This window comes from Euleptes europaea, chromosome 8 (assembly GCF_029931775.1).
Source record: "Euleptes europaea isolate rEulEur1 chromosome 8, rEulEur1.hap1, whole genome shotgun sequence".
In the NCBI taxonomy this organism is placed as follows: domain Eukaryota; kingdom Metazoa; phylum Chordata; class Lepidosauria; order Squamata; family Sphaerodactylidae; genus Euleptes; species Euleptes europaea.
In genome coordinates, this window is record NC_079319.1 from 72882958 (window position 1) to 72896104 (window position 13147).

The 13147-nt window shown below is 43.8% G+C and overlaps 1 protein-coding gene across 1 annotated transcript in view; it reads left to right on the plus strand.

Annotated features, from left to right (window-relative positions):
* Positions 1-3587: 3587 nt before the first annotated feature.
* KIF13A (kinesin family member 13A) overlaps positions 3588-13147 on the plus strand; it is an 85733-nt gene continuing 76173 nt past the window's right edge. The window contains exons 1-2 of the mRNA XM_056854166.1: positions 3588-3643; positions 5783-5873. Coding sequence (XP_056710144.1) covers positions 3589-3643; positions 5783-5873 — 146 coding nt within the window. The 5' untranslated portion in view covers position 3588. The remainder of the gene's footprint in view (positions 3644-5782; positions 5874-13147) is intronic.

A 13147-nucleotide genomic window follows, 5' to 3' on the forward strand; every position in this document is an offset into this window, starting at 1 on the left:
TTCCTGGGAGTAAATCCCATTGAATAGACCTGAGTTGGATTCTGAACATGGGAGGGAAGACAGCATGGTATAGCCTGATCTCATCAGATCTCGGAAGCTAAGCTGGGTCAGAAGACCTCCAGGGAGGACTATGTAGAGGAAGGTAATGGCAAACCACCTCTGCTTTTCACTTGCTTTGAAATTGCCATAAGTTGGCTGTGACTTGACAGCACTTTACACACACACACACGGGATTCTAAGCCGACCTGCCTAGGATTGGTCACATGATCTTGGACTGGGTCCATGTCAGCAAACTGTCTAAAACAGTGGTACTCAGTGGCTCAATGTCCACATGCAGCTCTTTGACGTGCCACCTGAGCACTCATCCCCAATATGACACCCACCCCATGTTCCAGGAAAAATGAGCAAAGCCATTGTGGTTGGTAGGTGGTTCCCAGCTTGATACAGCTGCCACCGCTGGGAGTGTTCAATGGGTAAACTGCAGGCCTTATGCCAGGGATGGAGAGAAAAGGTCGATCTTCTGCAACAAACCCTCACCCTCTTTGCAGCCTCTGAACTCTCATCTGAGTACCCAAGCAGCTACCGGGAAGAGAGCAAGAGGGCCACATATGAACATAAGAAAAGCCATGCTGGATCAGACTAAGGCCCATCAAGTCCAGCGGTCTGTTCACATAGTGGCCAACCAGGACTCACTCTCTCACCTTAGCGATTATTAAGGTTGCCAACTGCCAGGTAGTGACTGAAAGGCAGCAACTGCCAGGTAGTAGCAGGAGATCTCCTGCTAATTGAACTGATCTCCAGCCGAAAGAGATCAGATTACCTGGAGAAAAATGGCCACTTTGGCAATTGAATTCTACGGCATTGAAGTCCCTCCCCCCCAAACCCCACCCTCCTCAGGCTCCGCCCCAAAAATCTCCTGCCAGTGGTGAAGAGGGACCTGGCAACCCTAGCGATTATGCCTCATGCTGAGAACAGAGCAGAAGCTAGAAAGGAAAGCCCTTCCCCTTGATCCACAAGGGCTGACTAAGGTTCAACAGTGGTGGGCAGAGACAACCCTACATACACAGAAGCAATGTGGTCGTTTTAAATGCTATAGTTATATTGTTGATATTAATAGTTTATCTGATATTATTTATGTGTATGTTTGGGGGTGGCACATAGGGTGCATAGCAGTCAGGTGGCTTTGTTTGGTTGATGCCACTGGTCAGAGCGATTCTCTGAGGTCTCAGGGAGACATCTCTCCCAGATTAGTTTGTTTGTATTTTGCAAATTTTTATTAAATAACTCGGGAATGTGGCTGATGTATATTTTGGATATAAACTTGAATGAATTGATGAATATCTGGAGGTAACAGTTGCTTATACAAAGAAAGACCAGTTCTTACCACTCCCTGCTCACATGTTTTGCTTATGGTTGCCAGCTCTGGGTTGGGAAACGCCCAGAGATTTTAGGGGTGGAGCCTGAGGAGGGCAGGGTTTACAAAAGGATGGGGCATCAATGGGGTATAATGCCATAGAGTCCACCTTCCAAAGTGGTCATTTTCTCCAGATGAACTGATCTGTCACCTAGAGATCAGTTGTAATAGCATGAGATCTTCATCCACCACCTGGAGGTTGGCAACCCTAGTTTTGCTGGCAAAAGCAGCTGCACTATTCATAAATTATGTTGCTTAACATGGCTTTTATGCTTTATAACAGATTCCTTCAGTAAGAAGCCTTTCATCTTACTGTACAACATTATACCCCTTACTTGCCAGAACCCTCTAGAGTTGCAATAGATACCGGTAAGCAATTTTTGCTGCAATAAATTTGCCAGAGCACACCACAATCCTTACTGCTCCCTGTGTCAGAATTTGGGCTAATCTGTGCATAAATCTCAAACCTGCTAGCCAATCATATTTAGGGGGCGGTGGTCAAATAATTCTTGGTGTTGACACAGGGATGTTCCAAGTATGTTCAAGTTTCCATTTGTAAAATATTGGATGCTAACACAGCAGGAAAAGAGGAAGACCCAACAAGAGATGGACGGACTCTATAAAGGAAGCCACCGCCCTCAGTTTGCAGGACCTGAACAAGGCTGTCAAAGATAGGACGTTTTGGAGGACTTTGATTCACAGGGTCGCCATGAGTCGGAAGTGAATTGAGTGCACTTCACACACACACACAGGGCACTTCAGATAAACAGCGGGCTCCCCTGCTGTAGGCTGATCCCAAAAGGCAGCCTGCAAATAACTGCATATTTCTCTCTTTCTCTCATTTCACTAATGCCATGTCACAGCTGAAATGATTCTGGTTTAGTGTATAGGGGAACCGAGGATTTGGGGATTCCCATGAAAGTATAATCCAGAATTTTACATTCCTACTTTAAACCCCCAACATTTAATCTATTATAACTGTTTCTTCCTTCCTTACAATCTGATTCACAGGCCACTTACGCAGGGGAGGTTTTGCCTTGGGTTTGCCGCTCCCTAGACGCACCATTCTCCCCATCTGAATTCTCACAACGCTGCATGGGGGCTGATGGTTGAGTTTTGAGAATTCAGATGGGAAAAATGTGCATCTAGAGAGCTGCAAGCCCTGACCTGGGTGACCCAGGCTAGCCTGATCTCGTGAGATCTCAGAAGCTAAGCAGGGTCAGCCCTGGTTAGTATTTGGATGGGAGACCACCAAGGAACACCAGGGTTGCTGTGCAGAGGAAGGCCCTGGCAAACCACCTCTGTTAAGTCTCTTGCCATGAAAGCCCCAAAAAGGGGTCGCCATAAGTCGGCTGCGACTTGACGGCACTTTACCCCCCCACACACAAGTGTTTCTAGGCCACGCTGCATACTTCGTGCTTCAGTTCTTCCCACCGCCTTAAACTTAGCCTTGACCCTCCTCGACTCGGCCCCGCCCGCCTCTTTCTCTGCCGAGGGGAGGGGGGGCTCGCTCGTCCCCGCCCGAACATTCCCCGCTCCAACGTTCCAATTCCGCGCTTGCGCGTTGCTAATCCTGGAGCGGAGCTCGCGCATGACCCCGAGGGAAACTTTCTCCCCCAGTCGCCGTCCGTTAAACGGTCGGCCCTCTCCCTCCTCCTCCCCCCCCCCCGCGAGTGCCGAAGCAGCTCGGCCCTTCCCGTCCTTTTCCGTCGGCCCCCTGTCTGTCTGAGCCTGGAATCTCAGCGGGGACTGAGGCAAAATAAAAGCCGCCGCTGGAAGATGGCGGTCGGGATGGGGAAGAGGCGGCAGCAGCACAAGGAGGAGCAGCAGCCGCCTCGGGGCTGGGGGAAAGGGCCGCGGGGCACGCCGCGCCGACGCGGCTGAGGAAGGGAAGCGCTTCTCCTCCGACCGTCTTTCCTCCGCCGCCGCCTCCTCCTTCCAGCCCGTCGGGAGGCTCCCCGGCCGACTCCCCTCTTCTCCCGCCGGCCCGGGATGGACCTCGGCGCGGCTGCTGAGGGAGAGTCCCCGAGAGCTCCGGCGGGGGCCGCGAGGCGCTGACTCGAGCCCGCCGGTCCCCCAGGGAAGGAGGGCTGGGCGAGTGTGTGTGTGTGTGTGTGTGGCTGCCCCCCGCCGCCCTGCCGAGGAGGACTCGGAGCCGCCGCCTCCAGGGGAAGATGTCGGACACCAAGGTGAAAGTTGCCGTCAGGGTCCGGCCCATGAACAGGAGAGGTAAATAGAACCACGTCGCGCGCGCGCGCGCGCCCCTCTCCTGCGGCTGACCCCGTCTCGACCCCTTAGACACACCTTTCCCCCCCTCTCCTCCTCCTCCTCCTCCTCCTCCTCCTCTCCCTCCTGTTCTCTGAGCACTGAGGTCGGGGATGGGGGGCTAAGGAGAGGGCGAGTGGAGGATTGCAAAGGCGCTGGCTCCTGAGAACTTCTTGGTCTTAAAAAGACAAAACAGCAGCAACAAGAAGAGAGCCCCTCTATTCCTGACTGTTTTTTTTTTTTTTTTAAGATTTTATTTTCTTATTAAGTCACATTCAGTTTCAATATTATCATCTTCAGAGTTACATAAAATAAAACAATTTCAAACTAATCAGCCTAATCAGTGTTGACTTTTCTGACTTCCCCTCTCCCCTCCTCTATCAAATTAATATCTATATAATCCCCTCTGTATTTGTTTTCTAATTCATTATATCATTTCTATGAATACATATTATCCTATATACTTTAATTATTGAATACTTCATCCTTTCAACATTGATCAATTGGATTAGATTAAATCATAGCCTTTAACGTTTCCCATATTTAATTCATTTTCACAATATGTTATCCATGCCTCCCATTCTCTCACATATTCTTCATTGTCTTTTTAGCCATTTCTGCTAGTTCAAATATTCCTGACTGTTAAAGGGTCAGGAGCAACTGGGTGTGATCCTTAAAGGCGTGTCTCTCTTATTTATCCCTTGAGAGTTTAGAGCGTGGGTTCTCAACAAGGGGGGGGAATTCTCCCGGGGCGGAGAGGAATTGGGGGACCACTATTCAGCAAAGTGTGATGTGCTGTAGATTATGTACAATCTGCAAAATTGTTTGTTTTTAATTTAATCTGCAACATTCAATAAAGTTTATGACTATCTTGGGAAGGGGGGAATTATATTCTGAACAATGGTGAAAGGGGGAATAGAGCAAAAAAGGTTGAGAACCACTAGTCTAGAGGTTTTGAATGGGGCGCGGGCTCCCTTTTCTGATTTCAGAGGGTAGCCGTGTTGGTTAGTTAGATCCGAGTCTAGTAGCCCCTTAGAGGCCAACAGAATTTTCATGTACAATTTATGCATGGGAGGTTTTGCTTTGGGTTTGCCGCTCTCTAGACACACCTTCATCCAAATTCTCGAAACTCTGCATGGGGGTTTATTTTTGAGTTTTGAGAAATTGGATGGGGGAAATGTGCAACTAGAGAGAGGCAAAACCTCCCATGCATAAATGGCCCATGGTGTAATCTTTCGAGAATAAAGCTGCCTTCCCTTGGTGTCTGACGAAGGGAGCTTTGACTTTTGAAAGCTTATATCCCAAAACTCTTGTTGGTTTCTAAGGTGCTACTGGACTCGATTCTAACTGTTCTCTTTTCTGATATGATTGGGATGGCACTCCAAATAAATCCCGTTAGAAAGCTGTCCATTAACAAGTCGTTTTCTCGCTGGCTGGGTGGGGAAGGTTCATATCTCTCTGGGGCGGATTCTCCTTGGATAACCTCCCACACTGTAACTCTCGCCTTTTCCTTCTCCCCCCCCTCCAAGAGACTGGCAGTATGAGGTTCATATTCAAGATCAGTATGGTTCAGTCGCTCCCTTAACTTCAGTGTTTAGATGTCTTCTTCAACCACTCAGTCACAATCATGCTGATTAAAGAAAGGACAAGAGCTGTTCTTCCCCAACTTTTTCCATGAATAGTTTTGTGTGAAGCGTGGTTTTGTAATCTTCATTGTGAATTGAAGATGTAGTGGTAGTATATTCTGAATTAATTCATTCAGAATTCAAAGGTATGATCACACATGTGAGGCATTGGCCAGCGTGCAACTCATGCAGTTATACTGAGCTCAGTTCTGAAAGATTCTTAAGTATTCCCTGTGCTTTAGAAACATGTTTCACAGCCAGTGAAGGATTGCTGATAATCTGTAGGTCTCTAGTTTTTTTGCTGTATGCATTTTAGAGAGCAATGTCCATATTACTTCCTATGCTGCTAGTAGCAAATAGGAATTGTTTTGTAGACTCAAGAAGAAACAAACAGGCAAAGTGCTCTTGGGTATGGGTGAAATGTATATGCCCCTCTATAAGGGAATGTCCTGAAGTCCTCTGTTGCATTATATTCCAGAGCTGGACTTGAATACCAAATGCATTGTGGAGATGGAAGGGAATCAAACAGTGCTGCATCCTCCGCCTTCAAACAAGCAGGGAGAAAACAGGTATAAAGGACCAATCCAAATCTACATTCTCAATTCACATAAGTAGGAATGTTTGTGTTTTTGTTAAGGAAGCAACTGCAGTTTCTATAACTTGCCTCAGCTGTTGGGGAAAGAGTCCCAGGACTTGATCCTTCTCTCATTCATAGGAATGTAAATGAAGAATAATGTTAGCTAAGTCAATGTCTTTGCAATACCTGAGTATTGAATTGCACAGGCAAAGGTTATCTGTGGATTCCAGTTGATGATGATCCATATATTATGAATATTTTTATAAAACGTTAAATCAGGAACATGTGAAATAGAGCTTAAATCCGTTGTGATGATATTTTGGTTTTTCATGTCTTTGTGTACAATATGCCTTGAGGGCTATTACAGATTATCTCTGTGAATCAGTTTGTCATGGCTTTGTGTTTTTAGCTTTACTTCACTTATTTGTGAAGTGATGTGTTAAAATATTTGCTCCTGTTTCTCAAAAAACAATAAAATTGATTTATCAAATGCTGAATACAGTCAGAAGCACCATGCAGCTATGGGTTTCTGAGAAGTCTTCATCATCTAAGTTTTTTTAAAAATCTTGGTTGCTCAAAAACTTGATGAGAAGTAACCACATACCCTAAATATTTAGAAACCACAAAGTGAATAGAAGAGGTGTATTTGTTACATTTTATTTGATAGTCTGCCTTGGGAAAATCAAACCCTTAGTTATTTAAAGACAAATTAGGTTATTTTAAAACTCACTTTTTAGAGGGAGATGAGTAATGACATGGGGTTGGACCCAGACTAATGTTTTTGCTGGTGCAAGACTTTCACGTGTGGAGCCCAGTTTTACCCTCTCCCCCCTCCTGCAGCAGCCCAACATGCCCCTCCAAATCCTGTTCCTGTGGGTCCAAGCTAATGTTTTTTTTTTGTAGAGTAGGAATAGAAAAGTATCAAATAACTGGGAGTTCTCAAGGAATGGATTGTATTTCATATGATTTTTAATGTTATAAGATCCACTGCTAATGTGTAGACTTAAAAAATACTATATTAATTTTCCATCTTTTTTTCTTAAACCAAGTTAGATGATAGAGGCAAAAATGTGGCATTTGATGGGGCTTGTGCTTTTATTTATCTCTGCTTCAAGCCTTGCAGTTAGAAGGAAGAGGTTATAGCTCTGCGGAATTGATGTTTGTTCCAAAGGCCTCCACTGAAACTTATCTTCCACAGAGTGTCAAGTGAAATGAGACAGCTACCAATTGCCTTGTATCTGCAGGAATTATCAGCCAGAAAGGCTGCTGTGTAGGCGCTCTAATATCACCTGCCTGAGGTAGCAGATAGAATAACAGCTGATAGTAGTCTTTCCTTTTGTGGGAAACTATAAGAAAATTAATCTGATTTTGACCTCTCTTAAATTGACTTTACTGTTAAGTTGTTCAGTTTGTGAAGCGCTAGCTTTGAATTGACTAATGTTTTCTCTTTCAATGGAAAAATGTAGTGGGAAAAACATTTCTGAGCTCCTCCAGCATCACTTTAGTATTACTGTGAACTAGATACTATTCTTTTGTAGTACCATTTTCAAACTGCACATAATTAAACCCCTAGAATTCAAGCTATAGATCTATGATAAATTGAAGCAGAAGAAACTTGTGCTTGTTTTTGCTGATAAGACTTTAGATTCCATACATACTTCTTAATGAGTTTGTAAATATCAGTGCTTAAACTTCCAGATGATCTCTTCTTATTACAGAAGAACTAGAGAAAGTCCTGCTATGCCATAGAATAGGTAATATATTCTTAAACAAGGCATATTAAAAGAGCAGCTTCTTTTGGTATGGGATCTACAAGTTCTTGATGTACACATACCTTTGTTTTTGACTATTTCTATACAAGTAAACATTTGCACATAAATTAAATATATCATTATTTAATATTAAGCTGGTTTGCCCGCATGTGGATGACAAAACACAGCGAAGAAAGACCACCCATGGACAAAGTATGGGTATCTTTCTACATGGAGAAATCTCCTGGTAGGCAGACAAATATGATTTTGTAAATTTAACAAAATGGGGAAAATGGACTGATAAGGACAATGTTGATTCTAGAAGGGATAGAATGTGGAGAGTGGCTATTGTTGGGGCAGGGGAGGGATCAGGCAGCTCAGGTTTCTGGAAAGGGAGATTTTGAGGTGGTGGAATTTTCCAAATTACCTGCCTGTGATACCCTACAGCAGTGGTTCCCAAAGTGGGCAGTACCACCCCCTGGGGGGGTTACCTAGGGGGCATTAAGAAGCAAGGGGGCAGCAGGGGTTTTTTAGAGGTGGGCCCCTTCAACTGAGTTGTTCACTAATTTACAATAGATCAAGATATGGCACCATGCTGGCAAATTTGGTGGAAAGTGTCAGAATTCTCTTCCAGACTTTGAAGAACTGGTACCATTGGATCAAGTTCATTAGTTTTGTTGAACAAATTTCAACTAAAAACTTCTAATTTTATTTTGAATAGATGTTCAATTAATTGTTACTGTTTTGAAATTTTATTGTTCTTATCTTCATTAATGCATTATGCAAACCTGTATTTTGTATAATGCTTTTTATAGGATAGGGTAGGAGGCGCTGGGGTTGAATTTGTGGAACCAAGGGGGTGGTGGCCCGAACAGTTTGGGAACCACTGCCCTACAGTGTCACCATATCTAATAGTGCAGGGGTCTCAAAACTGCGGCTCCAGAGCCGCATGCGGCTCTTTGACCCGTTGAGTGCGGCTCTCCAAACTTGGTTCGGAGCCCCTGCTCTTGCGCCCACTCGCGCCGGCAGCCAGGCTGCGGAGCCAGCGCGCCTGAGAAAGAGAGAGAGCGGGCAAGCGGGTGCTCTGTCTCTCCCCTTCCCCGCCGTGGAGAATGGCCGGGTCCCCCTTTCCCTTTCCCTCAATGGTTGGGAGGCTAAAGCCTCCCCTCCCCTCTAGCCGCGCGATTGCTGGGCGGGCGGCTTGGCGGTTCCTGCCCCCCCCGCCTATCAGCTGTTGGGCAGGGCGGGCTTCCTTTGGTAGACCTAGCCTCCAGCTGAGTCCCATTGGGAGGCCATGTCTACCCACTGGCTTTCTTGGTGGTAGACCTGGACTCCAAGGAGGGGAAAAAGTTCCCCTTCAGAGGCCAGGTCTACCAATTGGCTTCTATGGGCCTCTGGAAGCCAGGTCTACTGCCAAGAAAGCCAGTGGGTAGATTTGGCCTCCCAATGGGACTCAGCCGGAGGCCAGGTCCACCAATAGGCTTTTATGGCAGTAGACCAGGCCTCCAGATGAGGACTCTGGACGGGGAGGGGGAAATGGCAGGGACTTACAATTTATTTTTTATCAATAAATAAGATCACTATTAAGTATGATATCAAGTTTTATTCAGTGTACCTATAGTTTAATTAAGACTTAAAACATTAATTAAAGTTTATTAAGTTAATCCTTTCCTTTCCTTTTATCCCTTCGAAGCTCCTTGATCAATTGATCTTGAGCAGCATATATCTAGTGTTGGAGGGATATAAGGACTGAAACAAATCTTGCCACTGACAATGTAGCCTTGGGGTCCCTATCACTTAGTAAAAAAGGCATTATGTCAGTCACAGAGGCATTGGATTTGTATATTAAAAGGGGGGAAATATAGTGCGATCGAAGTTCCTCATAAAAGCGGCATTCCAAAAGGGCATGGTCTAATGAGTCAATAGAGCCAGAAGAGCAAGGGCAGATCCTGTCTGAGTATGGTATATTCAGAATTCTGCCCTGTATTACCATAGAAGGGTTAGCATTCAATCTAGCCAAGCAAAAAGCTCTACAGAGACGAGGAGTTGTTAGATAATATGTATAGGCAGGCAGACCACGTGGAGGGGGTATTCCGAAGAACTGGGATGAACAGACACGACGAGCACGGAAAGTAGTGCTGTTATAATCGAGCTCTTTAATGCGCTTTTTAATTTTGGCAAAAGCTTCAGTTTTCCCAAGATCTGATAACATATCCTGCGAGAAGCCCAACAACGCCAGTTTCTCATCTAAGATTTTTTGCCATGAGGATTTAAAAGGGTCATGCTTCAGAGAAGCTAGGAACCCCTCAGTGCTAAAGCACAGTTTAAGGTGTAGTTTAAAGGCGGCCAACCACGCCCTAGCTTCAAGTGACATTTGGCCAAACTCGGAACGAAGAGTTATTAAGTTAATAAACAGTGTACCTACCTATATAGTTTAAGTTTAAGAAATTTGCCTCTCAAAAGAAATCTCAATCGTTGTACTGTTGATATTTGGCTCTTTTGACTAATGAGTTTGCCGACCCCTGTAATAGTGAAACGGCTGGCCACCATTAAGATTACAAAACCATCAAAGCCAGGCCACTCACATACAGTACTTGGGGCTTTCCAGGTATGTAGACTAATGTTACTTTGTAAATAAACAACCCTGTTCTCTCTCCACCCCCTGTCTGATAAAGATTAAATAGGCCACTGGAGCACAGACTGTTAACAGACAACTGTCAGTTAAAGGAAAAAGGGGAGCTTCCTCGGGAGCTTCAAGAATTCCAGAGAAGATTTTGGTGTGGGATTTCCACCTTCTCACCCCCCAACAATTCTGTGCAGGCCCTTTTCTTTTTATCTTAGAAATAGTATTACATAAGATTACTTACCTAGCAAACATTCATTTCCTCAATGTACTGTATAAAATGTTGTCGTTTATGATAGATTAGCATAGTTTTAAATATAATTGACTCCTGAGGATATTGAGGGGATCATTATGTTTATACCTGATTGTTATCCTTGTAGCTTGGAGAGATCATTAGAAGTGTGGAGCACTGTTAAGTTTAGTTTTCTGTTTCATCAGTCAGACTGTGTAATTTATATACAAGTATAACTATTACTATAGTATATTAAAGCATCCATTGACATTTATAGTGGTAGTACCACTTGCTTATTCAACTGATAAAAGGTGCTTATAAATTTTAGGGTACACACATTTATAATGGAGCATCTTCCTTTTCACAGATACAGTGCAATCTTCATTGCAGGTGGCTTTGCACAGATACCTGTTTGGACTTGTGTGTGTATATAAAGTTTTTTAAGGGGGGTTAAATAGGCTTTTAAATCAGACAAGATTCCAGTAATGTGGCCTTCATTTGCCTAGTGCAGGTGATGTACAACCATCTATTGTGCATGTATTCCTTTAGGGTTGGTTCAGTTGTTCTTGAAGTGTTATTCTTGCAGCTACATTCTAGTAAGCATGCAGTTAACTTGAACATATTGGCCAGATTTTTGCTTGATCAGTGTTAGGTCAAATGCCAAAAGAACCATTCCATCTTCTAGAACAGCAAACTTCCTATCCACAAGGATCTAGTTTTTATGCTGGACTGCTGAAGAACTTCAGTGTCTGTGCTTCAAGAATCTTTTCATGTTTCATAGGATTTCCCCCCAGAATGTGCCAGTCATGTAGACATGAACCATGCCTATTGGCTTCGGTGTTCTCCCATGCAAACGGAGATCAATCTAGAAAACCATCTTCAAGTATTTGAAGGGCTGTCATATAGAGGAAGGTGCCGAGTTGTTTTCTGTTGCCCTAGAAGGTCGGACCAGAACCAACGGGTTGAAATTAAATCAAAAGAGTTTCCATCTAGACATTAGGAAAAACAGTTAGAGCGGTTCCTCAGTGGAACAGGCTTCCTCGGGAGGTAGTAAGCTCTCCTTCCCTGGAGGTTTTTAAGAAGAAGTTAGATGGCTATCAGCAGTGCTCATTCTATAACCTTAAGCAGATGGTGAGAGGGAGGACATCTTGGCCATCTTCTGGGCATGGAGTAGGGGTCACTGGGGCTGTGTGGGGGGAAGGTAGTTGTGAATTTCCTGCATTGTGCAGTGGGTTGGACTAAATGACCCTGGTGATCCCTTCCAACTCCATGAGTCTATGTTTTGCTCTGGGGATGGGCATTGCAGGGAAAGATTAGCAGTAATGGATAAGCTGTCTTCCAAGGAAACTCATCTGGGGGCTGGTCCAGAAGATAATATTTCCCATGTTCCAAGTGGTGATGCAATGCCTGGAGTGAGTACGTGCCGTGAAGGTTGATTGCTGCAAACATACATCTCCACTGTATGGTGTAAAGGATTTCTTAAAAACCTACTCTCCCAGAGTTTCGGAGGTTCCATGGCCTGTAAGTTGCTGCAGACTTCTTAAAGGGAAGTTGTAGTAGCTGATAATTTCAAAGGACAACTATAGAACATAGATAACTATCCAGTCTCCATTTCTGCAGATAGTTTGGAATCAGAACTCTGCTAAAAGTGCAGTTGCAAGCAAGTCTTCTTGCGGTCTTTTATATCTGGATGTAAAACTGTCTTTGAAATAGTTGTGTTTTAAGCAAATGATATGATGTCCATTGAAAAACTTTTGCCTGGCTAAGAGTTGCTTACAATTAATGTTAAGAAAAGTGTAGTAAAATAGTTTGCACATTTTAGCATTGTTTGTCTCATTTGTTCTTGAACAGAGACAAAATTAACTGCACACAAAAATATGCAATAAATTGTTCTTTGTAAAAATCTGTGAGACCTGGTTGGGTGAACAATATACCTCTCATTCTTTAAGAATGCATCTGTCAGAGTCTGTTCCTTGGAGTATCCAGTAAACAGGTAGAGCAGTACGCAGCTCATCTCAGTAGTGTTTCAGTTTAGGACTCTACTTCAACCTTTTTCTACCCTTAAGAAGGAGTACTTTTTAAATAGAGGATTTGTTTTTCCTATGCTGTACCTTGGAATGTTTGTGTGGGCTGCAGCCTCCCTTTTCAGCTGGAACTATTATATTCTCACGTGTGCTTTAGAGGGATCGCATGGTAGGCAACAGCCCTTCCTTGCATGTGAGAACAGCTCTCATCCAAACAGTTTAAAAGCAAAAAAGGTACAGAAATGTACTGGATTAAGAGTGAAGAAACAAGGGAAAGTATGATTTCCCTTGACCAGTAAGAAGGATGCCAAAGGAAAGTATTCTAAGATTTGTATTTTTCCTCATCTATATCTTCAGTGCCTAAAGAGATTTCTGCTTTTGTAGAAGGTTCATGCCTGTCAAACATACTTCTATTTGGGAATTCTGGAGGCCAGTTATGTTTGTATGGATTATTACTTTGTTCTTTTTTGATGAAAAGATGAAGTGAAATGTAAATATTTGTACTGTCTACATGCTACTTGTGTATACATGCACAAAGTAACATTGAAAGAATGCAGAAAATGAAAAAATCAAGTTGTATAAGTAACCCTTTCTTGTAAAATTTCTATCCTTTCTTCTGGTTAGCTTTAAGCAGTC